The sequence below is a fragment of the Gorilla gorilla genome, chromosome 4 (genome assembly GCF_029281585.2).
Source record: "Gorilla gorilla gorilla isolate KB3781 chromosome 4, NHGRI_mGorGor1-v2.1_pri, whole genome shotgun sequence".
NCBI classification, from domain to species: Eukaryota; Metazoa; Chordata; class Mammalia; order Primates; family Hominidae; genus Gorilla; species Gorilla gorilla.
This window is the reverse complement of record NC_073228.2, coordinates 92,936,197-92,956,885: the sequence shown is the minus strand read 5'-3', so window position 1 is coordinate 92,956,885 and position 20,689 is coordinate 92,936,197. Positions and strand designations below refer to the sequence as shown.

The 20,689-nt window shown below is 34.0% G+C and overlaps 1 protein-coding gene across 33 annotated transcripts in view; it reads left to right on the top strand.

The window, feature by feature from the left end:
* The window catches only part of MEF2C (myocyte enhancer factor 2C), a 170,523-nt gene that overhangs the window by 63,102 nt on the left and 86,732 nt on the right, over window positions 1-20,689 (top strand). For 18 of the 33 annotated variants that reach the window (XM_055387503.2, XM_031010715.3, XM_019027813.4 and 15 more), the window contains one exon: window positions 2,430-2,622. In XM_055387503.2, coding sequence (XP_055243478.1) covers window positions 2,569-2,622 — 54 coding nt within the window. In that variant the 5' untranslated portion in view covers window positions 2,430-2,568. Of the gene's footprint in view, window positions 1-2,426; window positions 2,623-20,689 lie in introns of all 33 variants that reach the window. The other 15 variants (XM_055387494.2, XM_055387501.2, XM_019027812.4 and 12 more) reach the window with 1 other exon arrangement.

The following is a 20,689-nucleotide window of genomic DNA, read 5'->3' as shown; positions in this document are numbered from 1 at the left end:
TTTATACAGAAAACAAAAGTTTAGTTCTATTGAAATTTAAACTTGCTTCTCTCTACATTGCTTTGCATATTTCAAAAAAGAAAATATATTCAATGGCATTTTTATCAACCACTTATATATACATAGATACATACACACATTCTCTTTGGCAAAATTTTTTTCCAGCATGTTTTAAGAATTTTTTTTTTTAAAGTCCTTGCTCTGCTCTTTTTAAAAATGGTCTCATTCAAAGTTGTGAAATATGGGGTGATGATATGGAGGAACTCTCCTAAGTTTGGTTCATCAGGAACTCTGTCTTTCTGAGACTTTTCTCCAAGGATGTTTTGCTGCTTGTTTGGTTATTTGTATTTTGAAATCAGGATCTGTAGATGTTCTTGTCTCTTCTGCCTTATCACCACACTCTAATCTGCTCACCCTGACCTTCCACCTTGAAGTGAATAAGCGCTTAGGCAGGTATAGTCCTGTAAGCCGATAGTGCCACCGGCCTCAGCTAAATGAAAGGAAAGGAAATTGTCCTATATGCATTTGCTGTGTATTCATGGATTGGCTTTCTGTGATAGAGAAAGCTTGTTTGTATCTTTGGGGTCTTAAACGTGCATGGGAAATACCATTCTAACACACTGCTTGCTTCTAAGGTAAGACTATAGGAAACACAGGAAAGTTGCCCCATTGAGTGACATTTAAGACTTTTTCTAAAAATAGACGGACAGTGTCTAGCAACATCGAATATATGATGCAATTATGCTTTGTGGGTTTTTCATATTTTAATGTGATTTCAATATGTTATAACTATTTTTATATGTATTTGTCAAATGTGTGTTATTTCTATAACTCTTTAAAATTTTGAACCACCTCCAACATTTAAAATTACAGCTGGAGCAATAGTTTTTGATGAGCACTGTGTGGTCATAATGTTACTCAACATACATATTATGAGAGGCAGAACTGAGCTGCAGTTTAGTAGAGAGGCGTGGGGCAAAAGAGAATGGATAGTCTTAGTATTTAAGCAGCACTTAATCCACCAGAACTAATTATATCATAATAGCTTCTGCAATTAAATAATCACCAAAAACTAAAAAAAAATACCCAAGGTGATAAAGAATTTAGAAATTAAATTAAAGAAATCAGAAGACAGCTAATGGTCAGACCGAATGTGTAACAGCCTTCCTGTTCCAAGAACTTTGAATTGGAGCCAAACAATCTATTAAATAGCCAGGACATTGGCTTAGCATTACATAATACATGTGGGAATTTATCAGGTCCGTTGTCAGACACCAGCTAAAATAAACAGGGAAATTCTGAGCAGTGTGTAAAGTTGTTGCATTCATTGACCTAAAACGAAGTAGAATAATTGGAGCTGTTGCTTGAAAAAACCATTGTGGAATGCTTTCTTGTTAACTTTCACATTTCAGAGCAATTAACTTCCGTTGTGTTCAAATATTTTCAGATGTAATTTAAAACCAAGTAAAGTATGTACTTTTAATATTCTGGGTTTCTTGGGCTTATCTCATGTTATTGATGATCATTTCTCTAATTTTAATTCATGACCCAGAGATCTCCAGTATGTAATGTGAAGCTTCTGCAATTTTGTATCTTACTCCACAAAGACATGATATGTCTGTTTCTAAATATTTAAATTTAAAGGAAGGATGGCTTGTTATAAAAAATATGGTTATAAATTGAAGAATAATCTTAATTTTGCACCATTTATTTTCTGTCAATGCTTATCTTTTTTGATTCTTGTTATCTAAGATGTAGTTTAAGGGCTTTCAAAAAGAAAAGATCTCACTGCTGATAGATGCTTGTAATCTAAGATTAAATATTCCATATTATTTTTACGGTGTTCTCACAGCAATAATTTTTTTAAAGTAAGATTAAAGGATTTAGATTTAAATTAGTTGACATTTACATATATCAAATAGCACTTTCATAATCGTCCATCCTGTTTGCATAACGAGGGACGTTATCACCTCTGCTGTCAAAACAGGAGATTGTTTTCCCTTCAGAAATGAATTAGCTGCCCTACTTAGCATACACAGGTACATAAAGGTTCATTAACTCTCTGATTTAGGTAATTTTTCATAACAGAGGGGTGAAATTGTCACCTAATTTCATTAAAAAGATTAGGAAACTTTTTACAAAAAAAATACATTTCAAGTGTTAGTCTTTAAAAAAGCATAGTTTGCATCATTTAAATGACTTGTTAAATTACTTATGAGATCATTTTAATTGTTAAAAAATAAAACATTCCTATCTGATCTGCTCCTGTCTGTGATATACCATATATTTTTAACAAAAAAGTTATTTTTATTCATTTTATTGCTTTAGCTCCATATAGTTTATTTCCTTGATAAAATTAGAATATGATAGTTCTTATGAAACTGACTTGCTGTTAGAGTGGTATTTAATTTTTCTTTTTTGTTCAGCAGGAACGAATGCAGGAATTTGGGAACTGAGCTGTGCAAGTGCTGAAGAAGGAGATTTGTTTGGAGGAAACAGGAAAGAGAAAGAAAAGGAAGGAAAAAATACATAATTTCAGGGACGAGAGAGAGAAGAAAAACGGGGACTATGGGGAGAAAAAAGATTCAGATTACGAGGATTATGGATGAACGTAACAGACAGGTGAGTGGAGTAAACATTTTTGTATCATTATTTATTAATTATATTTTCTCCACATATGTTAAGGGTACAGAAAATATCTTGAATCTGTAAATATCTATTAAGAGAAGTTTGGGTTAATTAAATGTGGCCAGTTAAAGTGCTGATAGTCTCTTATATATAAAGGAGAAAAAAATCACTTTATCTGTCAGAAACATAGTTTACACATTTGTGATTATTCACTTTTTACTTCAACACGAATTTGAAATGGGAAGTGTAGTTGTGTGACATGAATAGCTTGATAATTAGGAGTTAATCAGCATAACATTGCTACATTGCACACATCATCAAACAGAGATATTCTTATATTCGTGGGAACTAGACCTTTTGTGGTCATTCACTTAAAGGTTTATAATATAGGATAAATATCCTGTATGAAAATGGTTTTTATTTTATTCATAGTAAATGAGATTTTGAAACACATCCAAACATTTTAACATTGTGCTGACAACAACAACAAAGAAAACACCCACACAAGATATTAATAACTTAAAACATATAGGCAAGGACTATCGGTTAATTCATACCATTTTAAATCTGAATTTGATAAACATAGAGGCAGATGGTGTTATAATTTTTTTCTAGAATGCCAATGATAATGTCTGTGTGATACAATTAATCTGTTGTGAAGACTTTACACATTCAAATGCTCAATTCGGCATTAAAGGCTTGTATATCATGAATGCCTGCAATTTGACTCTATTTTTCTTCACACTTGGGGAGAGTGGATTTAGTTAGGCTATGTAAGGACAGCTGGGTAGTTTGTATAATGTTAAATATCAAATAATGGTCCTGGGAGAAATTATAGTACTGCTGGGTCCTAACCATCTCATATGGATCATGGAACCTGCAGAGAAGACGTTTCTGGACTGTGGAAGAGAAGAGTGTTTTGCCTACTTTTCGGTTACACTGAAGAAGGCTACACAGTAGCCCTGGGGACAACCACCAGACTGTAATTTCCCCACAAATGTAGACACTCATGTCCTCTATTGTCCTGTTTTGTCTTCTTGGACATACAAATAGGACTAGAACTGATTGATTCATTTTTTTAAATGTAATGTTGTTTCATGTGTAAACTATAATGAATAGGAATTATTTCTTGCATCAAAGTCAGTATGCCATTAAAAAGTAGAGAAACTTTTAGGTTTTCAAGTTTATACTCCTCTAAATTATTATATATTTTCAGGTACACACAACTTGAACTATTTTTGGCTGCATGCTTAGCTAGAGGGTGAATACTACTAAGATTTATGGTGGATTCCTTTAGTGTTTTCATGCACATCGTTTCTTGCTGTGGATCAAGCCAAAGAGCAATAATTGTGTCAATAGAAAACCGCTATTTTTTAATTGGCCTATAGCTTGAAATTGAAATTAAGACTGAAATATTGAATGTCATGTAACACTGTTTGGACCTTGTTATTTGGACCAGAACCTATTTTGAGTGTAGTCAACAACATATGAATTAGTATTTGCACTTTATTACCAATACCAGATAATTTTTAGGTTTATGATATTCATTATATCTTCTTTTGATTGCAAAGTTAGAAGAAAATTTTTGCAGGTTGAATTCATGAGCTTTTATTATGCTTTATTAGAAAAAACAGGGATACAAGATTTTTTAATTTCTATTTTTAATTATTATGGGTACATAATAGTTGTATATAATATGGAATACATGTGATGTTTTGATACAGGTATACAATGTGCAGTGATCAAAATCAGGGTAATTGAGGTATACCTACCTCAAGCATTTATCATTTCTTTGTATTAGGAACATTCCAATTCTACTCTTTTAATTACTTTCAAATATATGATAAATTCTTGTTAGCTGTAGTCACCCTATGTACTACCAAATTCTAGATCTTATTCATTTTACCTATTTTTGTATCCATTAAACATCCCCACTTTACCCCTCCCCACTCCATGCCCAGCTACCCTTCCCAGCCTATAGTAACCATCAGTCTACTCTCTATCTCAGTGAGTTCAATTTTTTTAAAAAAAAGGTTTAGCTCCCACACGAGTGAGAACATGCAAAATGTGTCCTTCTGTGCCTGGCTTATTTCACTTAACATAATGTCCTCCAGTTAGTTTCACTCATATTGTAACAAATGACAGGATTTCTAGGGATACAAGAATTTTAAAGCCGGCAGTGGTAGTTCATGCCTGTAATCCCAACACTTTGAGAGGCAGATCACTGGAGCCCAGGAGTTCAAGACCAGCCTGGGCAACATAAGGAGATGCAATCTCTTATTTTAAAAAGTTAAAAAAAAAAATTAACTGGGTGTGGTAGTGGCATGCACCTGTGTTCCCAACCACTTGGGGACCACTAGGACCCGAGATGTCAAAACTGCAGTGAGCCGTGATCATGTTACTACTACACTTCAACCTGGGCAACAGAGTGAGACCCTGTCTCAAAAAAACAAAAAACAAACAAACAAACAAAAAAAGAATCTTAATGTCGTACTTTTGAGCTAATAATTGAATATCTTTTCTTTATTTATATATAGTTGCAGCTACAGTGGCTGTTACCCTCATCCAGGTTAGAAGTCATAATAACTTTAGAAGAAGAAAACTTATTTAAATTCAGCTTAGTTTGACTTATCATTTTTTTAAATTCTGAAGACAGATTTCTTGATTTTATTCTTTAGAATTTAGGGTATATTTATTCTTTTCTCCAGTCTTTAGATACAGTAGGCCTGTTAAGTTCAATACTTTTAAACAGAATTAGTAAAATTGAAATCCACCATGTTTTAATATATATTTCAGTGATTATTTTAGAGGCTATTGACAATTTCAAACATCTTACATATAAATGCTTGTCTTGTGCACCTCTCACCTACTATGAGAGCAGTTTTAAGAGTCATTTGGGAAAGAGCCTAAATTATGTAGGTCACTTCTAATAAACAAAACCAGCAAATCCGAAACAGCATATCATACTGCGTAGAGGCACCCGTAACCTGGGCTTTCTTTCAACTGTGTATTCACATGTTGCAAAGAAAAATGTTAGCTGCTTTGCCCTCTTTGAAGCTGCCCCACTGTAGACTGTCCAGTAGAACCTCACGCAATGGCACACTGTCATCTTTTCTTAAAAGTTGTCAAAGACTGCTCTGCCATTGCACTTGTTTGTTTAGCTATACACAGAACAAGGTATGTTTTTTCCAGAAAAAGAAATACTGACTTCAGGTGTGAAATGAAATATTACAGCACTGATGTGATAAGTTGTATATCATTAAGAAATAAAACTGTTGTGAAATAGAATGGCTGTTTAAATTGAATTTTACCTTTACTTTAGCTGTCTTTCATAATGGAAGTAGGGAACAGCTCAAATTCAGAAATATCAATACATAAAATAGTTTAGGTGAGAATAAAAATTGACAGCTCCAATTCAGAAACATCAATACATAAAATAGTTTAGGTGAGAATAAAAATTGACAGCTTTTTTATTTAAAAAAAATTTTTGGCATTTCCAAGTTTACAAAAACTATTTCTTTCTTAGTTTCAAGCTTAGACAACATGGATTTCTTAAGCAAGTATGTAAAAATAACATTATGAATTGTTAATTTATCTTACAGAAATTTTCAGACAACCTAATAAAAGTAGTTACCAATTATGTGTCAAGAACTATATATATATATATAATTACAATTAATTTTTATTAATAAGTCCCATTTTATGGCTGAATAATTCATTTATCTGTGAAATCAACAAATATTACTAGACTGCAGTGTACCTAACACTAAGTATTCAGTGGTGAACAAGAATCTCATCCAGCTTATCCTCTGCTTTAGGGGGTCAGCGAGCTTTCCTGTAAAGGACCACATAGCAAATATTTTTAGCCTTGTGAGCCATGTAGTTTTTGTCTCAACTACTCAGCTCTGCCCTAGTAGTCTGAAAGCCGTATGCAGTATGTAAATGAACCTATGTGGCTGTGCTCCAATAAAGCTTTACTGACAAAAGCAGGGTGTTTGGATTTCACTTGTAGGCTACAGTTTATGGACCCCTGATTGAGTTAAACAGACATGAAATATAAAAATATATAACAAAAATTTCACTTATATGTGCTATGAAAGAATAATAGGAGGTACTTTATTTACATCAGGGTTGGAGAAAGGCCTGAGGAAGTGCTAAAAGATGAGCTAAAAGATGATTCAGAGTTAGGCAGGTGACAGCATTCCAGAAGCAGTATTTGCAAAGTTCCTTAAGAGAGGAAAGAGCTTGACTGAGGAGCTGAAGGAAGATCAGTGGGACTTAAGCCTGGTGTATGACTGTAGAGAAATGAGAGAAAAGATTGGATGTTAGACAGGACCCAGATATTGCAAAGCTTTGAAGGTCCTGTTAAGTTCTAAATAACTGGCTCAAGATTGTACAGTTAAAACTGGGAAGTGACCAAGATCTGAGCCCGGATCTCTCATATTCAACACGAAACAAATTATGCTTTTTAAAATTATGTCATGATGCATCTAGTGTAATATAATAACTAAGAGCATGGTTTTGTGTCATTACTTTTCCCAATTATATTATACTGCATCCAGTATAATCAAGTGGCTAAGAGGCATAGTTTTTAGAGACACACAAACTTCGTTCTTGTCCCAGTTCTGCCATTTACTAGCGATATGACCCTCTAGCAAGTTACTTAGACCCTCTGAGCTTCAGCAGTACCCTCATCACTAGAGTGAGGATGAAAAAAAGTTAGTACCTTTCTCATTAGGTCTTTAAGATAATTAAATGAAGCAATAAATGTAAAGCACCCACCACATAATAAGTGCTCAATAAATTTACCTATTAGCTATTCCTATTAAGACTCAGGCTCTTTGAACCATTAGCTATTATAGTTAATGTGATTTCTATCAAAACAACTCTTGTACTGTGTAGCACAATAAAGAATGTTACCTAAACCTTCATTTCATGAGGGTTTTATCTTAAAAGGGTATTGAGGAGATGGATGGAAAAGTGGAACAGGTAGAGCGGGAGCACAAAGGAGCCTTCAGAAGCCGACAGGGGGCTAGAGAATGATACCAGAGCAGGAGTGAGCTGATGCAGAGAGGATAGTTTGTGGACAGGAAGGAAAAATCACACAGGACGTTTGCAGAGGATTTATGACAAGGATGGGGAGAAGTCGTTTCCTAAATGTTATGCTTGTGGGACCTATTTTCAAATATATGTTACTGACCAAATTATTTTTAACTACTCCTCACCATTTTTATCACTACCAGCTTCCAGCTTATGCTAACACTACCGTTTCGGTCTCTCCGTCGGCATTTTTTTTTTACCCTTGAAATACCTCCATCAGTTAGGCAGTCTTACCCTCTTTCACATGGTACCAATTTTTTAATCATGCTCCTGAAACAGATTTTTTTCTGTGACACTTTTATTGTATTTTACAGTAACATATATATGCAAAGGTTTAAAAAATTCAACAACAAACTGGTTTTTATGAACAGATGGTTTTGGGGGTGCTTGTTTCATTTCTTTTGTCTTTAAATTTTTTTAAATTAACAAATAATTGTACATATTCATAGGGTGCACAGTGATGTTTTAATATGTATAATGTATAGTGATCAAATCAGAGTAGTTAGCATATCCATCATCTCAAACATTTATCATTTCTTTGTCTTGGAAACCTCCAATATCCTCCTTCTAGCTATTTCAAACTGTAAAATACATTAACTGTAGTCATCCTTTGGTGGGATAGAACACTTGAATGCATTTGTCTTATTTAGCTGTAATTTTGGGTCCTTTACCAGTTTTTAAATGAATATTGTCCTTATATGACTCTTTCTACAAACAATATATTTAGAAATCTGTTATATTAGGAAGAAAGATATATAAAAATTAGGCATGCTTAGCCTAAACCTATTTACTTGTATGTTTGTATTTGAAAATTTCAGCTTTCCTACTTTGAAAGGATAGGAGAGGTAAGCCCAAATTTATTTGTGCAACTTGTTATAAAAAGACATTTAAATGTTTGTCAGATAACACAGTTAGGGCTTAAAATAGTAAGTTAAGGAAGAAATATATTTAAATGCTTTAAGTTTTCTTTTCTTTCATCAGATCTGGCACACTAATAGTTTTTGCCAGCAAACAAAACTTCATGTAATTATCAGTGCAATAACTGGAGCACAAATTAAAGACAATTAGCAACATTCTCCTGTTAATAGAACAGGAGAATCCCCTTATGACTAAAAGAATTCAGAGTTCATAGCTGTTACATTTTCTAACTTTCCCTCTTCTTATGTCCCCATCTCAGTCTCTTCATATGAATTATAAATTATATAAGATGAACTAAGAAAAAAGCTGGAAAAATGTGTTCAGTGTAGATGCAGCTTCTGACAGTTTCTACATACTGATGTGTTTTCAAACTAAATCTGGTCTATTCGACACTAAACTGAAAAATAAAAAGAGATGTATAGATTCCCTCAAGTGACTCTTTAAAAAGAAAAAATTTTACTCCTTACTTTTTCCTGGTTTTCACCAAGTTAATTACAGTTCTAAATTTGGGAGTTACATCTTAATAACCTAATAGAAAATTTGTTGAAAGAGAGATACATTCACTCTTTAAATGTGAGTAACTGGATAAATGAGAAATACAAATTAATTGCTTCAAAAAAATAATTTTTCAGTGAATTCCAAACCATAAGTTGGAGAATAGATGGAAGATGCAGTCTCCACTGCTAAATGAACTTTTTTTGGCCACCTCCACAAACAGAATTTCCAGACTTGTGAGTTTTTCTTTAAATACTATAGAAGAATTATATTTGTTAATCAAGAAGTATCTGGAATCTCTTTCAGACCTAGTGAAAAAAAGCTCAATCAGTGAAAAATTATTGATTTTCCTATCTTTTAATCCAAAATAAGCCTGCGAATACCTCATAATAATGATGATGATGATTGTTTTTTCTTAGTATCATTTCTTAACAGCTGCCTGCCTCCCCAACACTTGTATTAAAAATTATACTAAACTTATTTCATATAAATAAAATAAGGGTGTGTCATAGTAATATTTTAGGACATCATACCCATCAGAATTGAATTATAGGGTCTATTGCCGCATATTGGGGATGCCTTCTTAAAAGCTCCTCATGCATATAAGTTAAATCATTCTTTTATTAATCTTAAAATTACCAAGGGAAAAGTTTTTATTCAAAGATTTGGAATTGCTGGTGATTGAAGAGTTGAAAAAGAAAACCAGAAGGGAAAATGACCTAAATAATACTTGTAAGAGTTTCCAAATTAAAAAAAAAAAAAAAAAAAAAAAAAAAAAAAAAAAAAAAAAAAAAGCAGTAGGCAGAATGCTCAGATGTATGTTTAACAGCTGTGGCCTCAGGCCATTCATTTCCATTTTATCCCTTAGCAATTTGAAAACAATTCACAAATAGTCTCCCCACCATGTAGTAGGATCACAGCAACAGTGTGCCACACATATTACTATTTATCCTGTTCGGTGCATGATATTTTATATTTATGTCAGCTAGATCTACTCCTTTACTGCCAGAAAGATATTGCTCCAACTCCCGTCAATCTCATTCATTCACTTTCCTTTGGTAGGAAATCTGAGAGAGGCCAACATTTTCATAAGGAAAAGAATAATTGTCACTTGTAGAATTCTGTCACTCTTTGAACTTGAGGGCCTCAAGGGTTTTTATTGTTTCCAGTTCTAATTTGTATATCTCATATAATTTCTACTTAAAACTGTAATTTAAAAAGAATCTGATGCTTTTATTTATTGTATCTCATTTTGTGAAGAAAGTTGATACTGAATGGCCCCTTTCACCTCTGGGAATGCATGCACACACCACTCTGTCTGCTACAAGTCACCTTTAGCTTTGCAAATGCACAAACTGTGTGACATTGTATTACTGAGAAACCAACACTAAAAATATTAACATTATAAATAGACCACATAAACCGAGAAGTTTCTTCCAAACTGTAGATTAAAAGACATGATGCTAATTGTTTCAAAAGCCATGTCCTCTGCAGTCTGCACTTCTTTAACACTTAGTTCAAAATGAAACTACTTCAAAAATTATTAGGGTATTTTTAAAGTTTGCATCCCAATGTATTCTTGTTGAAGGTAGTTTGGAAGCTTTTATTTTTTCTGAGGATAATGGCTTTGGCAAAAATTTAAAAAAATTAAGTAAATGACATCATTAAGGAAAAAAATTAAAAATTCATAATATGTAATGTGTATTTGTGTTTCTTTTGAAATATGTTGGACCATTAATAAGAATTAGAGAACCAGTCTAAGTGTTTGGAAATTTGACTTTTAATTTTAAATTGGAACAGTTTAACTAAAGAAATCACTAACATTTAAATAACATTTCAACAAATGTAACTGTTTGGAAACTATAACGGAGACAGCCTTCTGTCTTGCAAGGATTGATTTGGAAGGCCCTGGGGGAGAAAATATTGGAGTTAGGAGGTAAAACCTAAGCTATTGTGGAAAGGAAGAAGTTACACTCTTCCTGTTATGACAGGAAAATGTAGACAAATGTGCTTCCTGAGCATTTGCTCAGCAGGGAATGAAGTATCCTTTGACCTTTCCCTTAGGTACATTTGGCTTTGTTGAACTAGTAAACATGTTTTTGCCCCCAAAATATTAATCTGATTTATTTGATTCTTCTCAGATTCAAATTACATTTCTTATGTAGATGAGATACAGAGAAACAAAGGTATTTATTTTATGACTGCATCTACAAATTGGATTTAGAATGAAAATTAGCCCTTTAACAAACCAGGCAGACTTGAGCAGCCCATATAAAAAATGTGAAGCCTGCTGTGTTAGTCTTCTCTTTTCAAAAGGCAAAACATTCCTAGGCCTTAAAATGGGCCACAGTAAAATCTCTTAATTCCTGATCAAGTTAACAATTTTCGGTCATCCTTCTTCCTTTTCCTCATGCAGACAAATGCATCAGAATTCAGCTGTCACAAATTTTAAAACTCAAACTTTTATGAGTTTGTTAATAAACACTCGTTTCATTAATGTGCATTCGATTATTTAATTTAGATCTAACTGTGATTTATTATTTTCCCTCCAATGCATAAGATTTGGAGTTTTATTTTGGGATTTGGGATGTTGACTTAGGGTGAGGGGTTGGTAGAGTTCTAAATTCCACACTCTAAGCCCCTTATTTTAATCCTTTTATCGTGTTCAGAATTTTAGGAACTACTGCTTGAAAATCCTTTGGAAATACTACTATATTTCAGCGAAACGGAGGCTCAATTTGCTTGAGGCTAACGAGGACAATAGTCCCCTTTGCAGCAGAACACACTGCTGTCTCATCCTCGCAAGTTATGCTGGAGGGTTACAAGCACGTGGTAGCAGTCTGCTTAAAAGAGTCCCTCGCTGCTCTTTAAAGAGCCTTTCATTTATGATGGCAGGCCCCGTCATTGTATAAAGGAACGCTTGTCTAGAACACAAGTCTGCAGAGGCACTGCTTCCTCCCACCGAGAGTAATCATCGGGCCTAAAGCTCGCAAGCCTTTCTAATGACAGACTGAATTAAACAAAATAAAACTGAAGAAGAATACTTTAGAACATTTGTGCCATTACTTACTGTCAGGAACAAGGGAGGTGGAGAAAGAGCATTTAGGAGGGCATTTCCCTTTTTCCCAATTAAAGATTGTCGTTGCAGACTCTTGACTCCAGCCCTAACCCTTTAAACACATAGGAAGACCTGTGGCTCCTGGATTACAGAGTGTATTGTATCTGTGAACTGTCCATCTGTCACTCATTAGTCATTCTGTTTCCTCAACTGGGAGGAAACTGAGAGATTATCTAGGTGGGGGGATGAGGCAGAGTAGCCGACCTGAAATATTTTCACAGAATGAGGGTTATATTTATCATGACTCTTATTTGGAGGGAAAAAAAATGATCAAACCTCAAACCTTTGAAAATAGAATTAGCTGGGTATACGAATCCCAAACACATCCTAAAACAAAGAAACTACTTTTTATGAGTTAAAGAATGGTGAAAATAAAAAAATAAAAAATTATCCATTCATTGAGCACTGTAAGGTTCAATTAAGATTAGGCTAAAAATATTGTGTTTGGTGGAAAGAAGTATTTGGGACCCATAAATGAGATTTTTGTTGCTTCCCTTAGTGATATGTCTGAGGCAATTTGCAGTTGGGCCTCAATTATTATTATAGATGTGAGTAGCTGCTGTTTCTAAAGGTCCTTTTCTTTCAGAACTCTTTCCTGTAAGGTGCAAGAACAACCACAGTTAAAATGGCAGGAAAGTTCTTCTGAGGTGACTTTATGAATGGGGCTGGGCCTGGGAGGGTGAGGGAGGGGGCAGGCGTGTGGAGTGGAGAAAGATTATGAAATGCCCTTTCCATTTCACAGTAGTCAAACTAATTTCCCTACCCTGTAGGAAATGATACAGGACTCCTTCTCTGTTTTTAGAACTTGTTATTTACATTGCCTGTGTAAATCAGAGGCCCACCTTTTTTTATTCTAGCTGTAAGCAGACCTGTATTTACTACCAACCAAAATTCTTCCCATTTTCTGAAATTAAAATAAACATCCATAAATATAGAACTAGTTTGTGCCCACTAGTGCATGCATGTGGTTCTCAGCGGCTGTAGTGGGAATGGCCGGAGCGTCTGAGGGCAGAGTTGGCTGCAGAGTCTATACAGAAGTAGCTTTGATTTACTGTCAGAACCTAGAAACCAACTTGCTCTCAATTTAGTGTTCTTAGTATTATTTTTTGACTTTAACCTAGAAAGCAGTCCTTACTTTAATTAAAATGTTATGCATTACTGTATTTGCACTTATCAGAATTTCTGATGGTTCTTAATGTAACATTACAAATGATAGTGCCTGCACACTGCTCAATAAACGGTTGACTGGATCCATATTGAGCTGAACTTCAGCCCCTAAAATCCATAGTTATCTAAAAGAGGGAAGGAACACTAACTAACAGAAAGAAAGATGCATTTTGTGTGAAGAGGGTTGGTTTTCTAGTCCATCCAGGAACAAGTTTGGGGACCTTGGATAAGGCTATTCATGTCTTCGTTTACGGTATTCATCTGAAAAATAGGGATGATAAACTGTGCTAAAGAATAAGTTCAAAGAGATACTGTCTAATGTAGGGAGATAATTTATTATAAAATCGTTGAACTTCTTAGAAAAAATTATCAAATAAGCAACAATGTTATCTAAAAAATAATATAAGAAATCTGATACGCTTCACTTGCACCAACCAACCCACACACAAAATTTGACCAAGTCCAGTTTTTTCTCCTGATTAATTTTACCAAATGTAAGTTTTTACTGTAAGTTAAAATGACAAAAAAATAAAATAAAACAAGTATGTGAAATTTCCCTCTCTCGGTAGCAAACTTCTTGTTAACGTAGTCTGAGCATCCATAGAAATTTATTTTCAGCTATTCATTTTGGATTACAAAAAACACTATAATTCCTCTGTCCATATATCTATTCATTCTATCAACATTTATTTATTTAGCCAAGTATTATTATTGGTTGTCAGGTTACAAGAATGAGCAAAAGATGGCCCAGGTACTCGAGAAAAACTAGGATATAGCTGAGAGAGACACTCCAATCTAGACCTAAGTAAATAATGGTAACACAAGCTGACAGGTCCTAGGAGACCAGTCTTTTACAGTATGTTTCAAGGAGCGACTAAGCCTGGTGCATCAGAGAAGATACTACTTGCTTTGTAAAGTGTCTCACAGTTAACAAGTTATTTACACTGGTATTATATCCCTTACTTGACCTTTCATAAAACTCTATATGATGCCTATTATTATCTCCACTTTCCAGGTGAGGAAACTGGGGTCTGGTAAGTTAAGCAATTTTACGCAAGGGCACACAGCTCATAAAAGGCAGAGCTGGGACTTGATTTTCAATTTTTATGTTTTTCTTTCTACATTGTACTGCCCAAGTCATGATGCATGTATCCTGTTTCTTTAAAATTTCTTTAATAATGTGAATTTGCTGTTTTATCAATCTGGATAATTATTTTTCTGTGCATTTTCAGTACATCATTTAATGTTGTCTACTCAAATTCTTTACAGTCTTTTGTGTCTCGTCTAGCTACAAAAAAAGTTATTTTATTTCTTGAAATATGGAAATTAGAGGCGATAATGTATGGGTGGGATTGAGTAACTAAAACATAGGAGATTCTGTAGGTTGCATGCTTGGTGAACCATATTGCCATTTGCTCTTAACTCAAAGCCCTATGATACTTAGGCATAGATTAAGAACATCTGAAAATTAGAATAAATATTTTAAAGGTCTCTAGTCCAACTTCCTGCTTAATTCAGGAATCCCTTCTACACCTTCTTTGATATGCAGCTCTATGTGAACATATTCAGAAATGAGCTGCTTCCTGCTTGGTGGGACTAGGTCCACTCTTAGGCAGTTCTCATCACTAGATTTTCCCTTGTTTTGAATCTCTTTCTAATTTTCAACAATGCTTACTAATTTTGCCTCTTCGCATGGGCATATGCTTCAGACCTTAGAAAATGTTTAGCATTTCACTTTTAATTCTATTTTTTCTGAGTTATACATTCCAGATTCTTTCAATGGTTCCTCATGCCAGATTGTTCTCAGACCCTACATCAGTCTGTTTACCATCCTGTAGATGCTCTAATTTTGTCAGTGCTTTCTTAAAATGTCACCCTCAGAACTGAATATGCTACCAAAGATGGTTCTGACAAACAAAAAGATCAGTAGGATAATTAATTACCACTATAGAACGCTAAAACTTTAGATCCTTTCCCAAAATTCCTTAATTATCCCCAACCTGAGCTTTTGTAATTGTTTTTTAAAAATATGAATGTGGACTTTAAAATTACCTTCATTTCATTCATCTTGATTGTGACCCAGCTTTCTAAAGGCTGTAGAAGGCGCTATGGATATAGACTCTTACCACCTACTGGGTTTGCTCAAGCACCCAGATTTACGTTGCATGCAGATCTGATAAGCCTGCCTTCCTATATACCCATCTAAACCAATGACAAAAATGTCTCCTGGGATGGGAAATGTACTGAATTCTATGGCACTTTACTAGAGACTTTTTGATAAACTTAACATTGATCAATTAAGTCAGCCTCATTAATTATAGTTCATCAGCCATATTTAAATCAGCTAAATTACTACCATCCAGTCTCAAATTGTGCATGAGGATTTCATCACTTTTCCAAATGCTTATTCTTTGAAAATCTGAACTCATCAGAAAGTTCAGTACATTTCTGCTGAACAAACTCAGTCATCCTGAACCCATGGATCCTCCCCATTCTTTCTGTATCCTGTGATTGTAAAATTAAATTTTTATCTTCAGACTTTTTTATCTTTCATCTTTTTTATCCAGGCAAGGGATAAAAAAGAAAAAAACTTTTCTCTGAACTTTTTGAAGTATATTTTTCTTGAAGTCTACAGCATATTTACATATATATTTTTCTCCAGACATAATTTACCTTCTTTATTATAAATTCCAAGATAGTGTAATTACTTTATCTTAAGATTTGTGTCACTAATAAGCTAAACATTGTAGTAACATAAAGGTATATGTGTCCAAAATCTCTATTTTTGAGAGATTAAATTATTTAAAAGGCAAATAAAAAAGTATCTACTCTAACATAAAATTATACCGAAACATTCAGACTTCAAAATGGAGTATTTCCATTCCATAATCCACTCGTTCAGCAAAGGTTCATTGAGTGGCCACTGGTCAGAGTCTGTGAGAGGCCTGAGGGATGGTCTTTGGGGAATTCAAATCTGGCAGAAGGGAAAACTCATATACAACCAACTTTGTAATACTGGAGTAAGTCTCATAATAAAGATTTGTAAAAAGTGCTGGAGGACTACAATGAGAAAGGAATGAGTTTTATCTGAATGTGACAAGGAAAGCATCAAAGAAAGAAGTTGGCATTTAAACTAACCCTTACAGCACGATGGGTGCATCCAGTGGCCAGGTGGAAAAGGAGAGATGGGAGTAATACCACAATCAGCTTTCACCAAGTCAAGATTAGAAATAACCAGTAAGGTAGATTTCATTTCGTACTCCTCTTGACTGAATTTACATCTACTATTATTTTTCTAGCTCAGTCCAGAGAAAAAGTTGGTCTGAAAACAAAAACTGAATTCACCCAACTCTAAATAAAAATACGAATTCAGATTATTAGACATGACTGAAAATATAACTCTGTTGTCCAAGTCATGCATTTTGTTCCAAATAAAGAAAATTCCTTTTAAACGTTATGGAATTAAATGACTTTTTTTTTGTCCAGCCACAAGGAACTGATATGAACAAGGGAGATATTATTTTATGTAATGGAAGCCACAGTACCTAGCACAAATGCCTGACATAGAGAATATTCAATAAATATTGCTTAGCATAATGTTTGACATGCGGAAAATGCTCCATAAAACTTGGCCAAATTATTTTTATATTTTTTGTGAATAGACTTTCTTAAATTTTTAGTAACTGATTTGTATGGTGCTGTATTTAATGAATGTTTCTTTTCTCAATTTCAACTTCTAATTTCTGTTTTTCCTTCGCACCTAATAGGTTCTAGAGCCATTATCAACATAAGATGTATGGTATCTGTCCTTATTCTAGGATTTAAAAGTCAGGGCCACTATAAAACTTAACATACCATCATCACATTTGGGGCTATTTAAAGATTCAAAAATATAAAGAAAAAACATAAAATAAAAAACATACAGAGTAGTTCTGCTTTCTATGCTATATCACACATTAAGTCTCTTTAATTTGATAACATGTTGACTTATGTAAATACTGGAAAAGAGGGACTCTTTGCCTAACTACTGTAAAAACCTCTTTCTGCCTCACCTAAGGTTCCAAACATGTTATTTAAAAAGAAATATGGACTTGTCCCCATTACAAACTATTATCAAGTTAAGAAAAAATGTAATCATCACAAGGCATTATTTAAGTATAAAAGCGCAGAATTGAAATCTTTGTCATTGAGTGGCATATTTTAAATGAAGAGTAATATTCCAGATCTCTTTAGAAAGCCTAATGCTTAAAAATAATTTTATCTAACTATGAACAATGAGAAAAAGCATTATAAAATACATTTTGAGTATGCTATGAAGAATATGAACATAATGCAGAATTAAATTTAGAGCAATTAAGAGTAGATTTTGAAGATATTTTCTTACGTGCTTTAATACAGTCATCATTTCAGTTTGCAGTTTTAAATTGCAGAAGAAGCTATATGCACTGACTTCTTTGACGGGTATTATTAAATAAGTATGCATTATCCAGCAGCCTATTTGGTTACACAAAAATTGAGGAGCACTAAAAGTAAACACAACTAGTGGCATTAATGATATTTCTGTACTGAAATGTACTTTGATTATGAGTGTTGCAACGTGCAAAATTCTGAGGTCTGAGTACAACAGAAACCATACTGTATTGAGACATTCCACATATAGCTTGTGGTCATGAAGTCTGATTAAAAGTGGTTTTAGATATATGAAAGTAGTCTAGGCCAGTGCCTTCTGTATTGAATGTATTCTGTAGCCTATTTCACTAAGTAAAATGCCAATATGCAGGTACATTTTCATATCAAAATTGGATCTAAAAGAAATATTAAAAGACATTTAGTGCAGCCCTGTGTAATTAATGATTGTTTCTTTATTCATTCCAAAAAGATGGTTTTCAGCCCATCCTTAATATCAATTATGACTCATCTGCATAAAACAGAATAAAAGTTTCTAAAGTAGTATGATAATCAGATATGAAAATAAAACACTAGCTATATTTTTTCAGAAGTAGTTTAGAAAGACAATCAATAAAGATGAAATAGAAGGTGAAAAACACTGACAATTACAAGAAAGAAGAATTATCCAAGTTGAAATGTAAATAACGTAACTGAGTAAATATTGACTAGTTGATATGGGCTAGTAAATATCTAAATGCCTTATTTTCCAAACGATGGTCACTACAGCTTTATCTTTCTATCAGTCATAATAACATCCTCAAATAGCCATAACTGGTAGACTCTTCAAGTCACCAAGACAAGTATATTTTGCTAGTTCTTCTTTTTTGGTTAAGTCAACTAAGAAATTTGGGGGAACTAATATTTATTGAGCACCTACTCTAAGCATTATACTCAATACTATACACACATTATTGGATACAATCCTCACAACAGCCTTAAGAGTAGGTATAAATCTCTGTTTTACAAATGTGAAAAATCAAACTCAAAGAACTTTATTTAAAGTGAGGCGAGGCACGGTGGCTTATGCCTGTAATCCTAGCACTTTGAAAGACTTAAGCGGGAGGATCGCTTGAGCTCAGAAGTTTGAGAACAGCCTGGGTAACATAGGGAAACCTCGTTTCTAGTAAAAATAAATAAAAACAAAGATAAAGCCAGAACATGTTGGTGCACGCCTGTAGTCCCAGCTACTCCGGAGATTGAGGCGGGAGGATGGTTTGACCCTGCAAAGTGGAGGCTGCAGTTAGCTATACTAGTACCACTACACTCCAGCCTAGGAGACGGGGAGACCCTGTCTCAAAAAACAAACAAACAAAAAAGAAGTTGTTAAGTGAATTCCGCATGACTAGCAAATTCGGCATTCAAATTCAGAGTTCTCTAAATACAAACCCTATGTTCTTTGATTTCTACCATACTACCTTCAATGTCAATATGATAAAATAATATAATTATTATTAAGTAAGGAATACATGTATTGTTAAAAAATTTTGCATATGAGTTGTTAAAAAATTTCATGGGAAAATTTATCACATATATAACATACATCAATTGTATCTTTCTGAAAATTTCACATAGTAGCTTCCCCCATCAATTTTTATACCATGGATTTTTACCACGTGCCCACACATGTCTACTGGTCTAAGCACTGGGGATAAAGTAGTGAGCAAAATAAAAACGGCATATGCCCTTGTGGAGCATGCGCTGTAGGGGAAGAGAGGTTAAACAGATCACACAGGAAAATATACACAGTTTTGTATATTTTATTTTGTATATTTTGTATACAAAATATATTTTGCATATTTTGGTATATATTTGGTATATTTTTGTGTATATTTTGTATATTTGAAAATATAAAATGTGATTGTAACATGAAGGAAAAATAAAAGGTGATAAGTAAAACAATAATTAACAAAATGTGGAGGAATGAGGAGACTGGGAGGTCAGGCTTTCTGTCTGCTAGTCCACAGTCCTTGTCAACATAAATCTATTTAGTTGTGGGGGAGGGTGGGGAGTGGGAGAAGGAGGCAGGCCGGGATTCAGAGTTCTCTCTGAGGTTTCTAGTTTGGATGACTGAGTTTATGGTGAGATGGGGATTCCAAAAGGGGCAGCAGATTCTAGACTGAAGATAAGGAGGTTGAACTTTGGAGGGTTTGAGAATCCAGGATGTTTAGACAGGTGTGGAAATGGAGGACATGCATTGGGTGTCTGGAGACAAAGAGAAAGATGAAGGGTAGGAATATGCAATTAGGAATTACACACAAATCTGTGATAAAATGAGCTGGCCTCTATACAAGGTGGGTTGGATTTGAAGGTATGAAAAAAGTTTAAATGATTCATTCTGAAAACAATAGCTTAATTAAGTAAATTAGCTTTTCCCAGAATATGTGCCTCAAAAACCTAGTTCTGAAGAGTGATAGTAAGTGCTCCTCAAAATAAATAAATATGCAAAGAAACAAACGATATGTCAGCAATAGGTTCGAAAAGCAAGTTAAACAAAGTTTAAAAGGTTTCATAGCCTTTCATATACCAATGTGCCTCTTTTTCCAAACATATTAGGCCATTGAACTTTTTTCTTAAGGAGTATTTTATAGGAACAGTACTCTACAGAATGAATACCTGTTGGGAAACACTGGACCATATAAAGGTTTATAAGAGACTCCGTCTCAAAAAAAAAAAAAAGAATGTTCACGCCTTTTCAGTAGCCAGACTGGAGCAACAAGCTGAAGTTCAATTAAAAGAGAGTTGAAATTGGGAAGAGTGAAATATATTTTTGCATTTGGTAGGATTGGCATGTAGGAAGTTTTCAAAGCCAGGGAG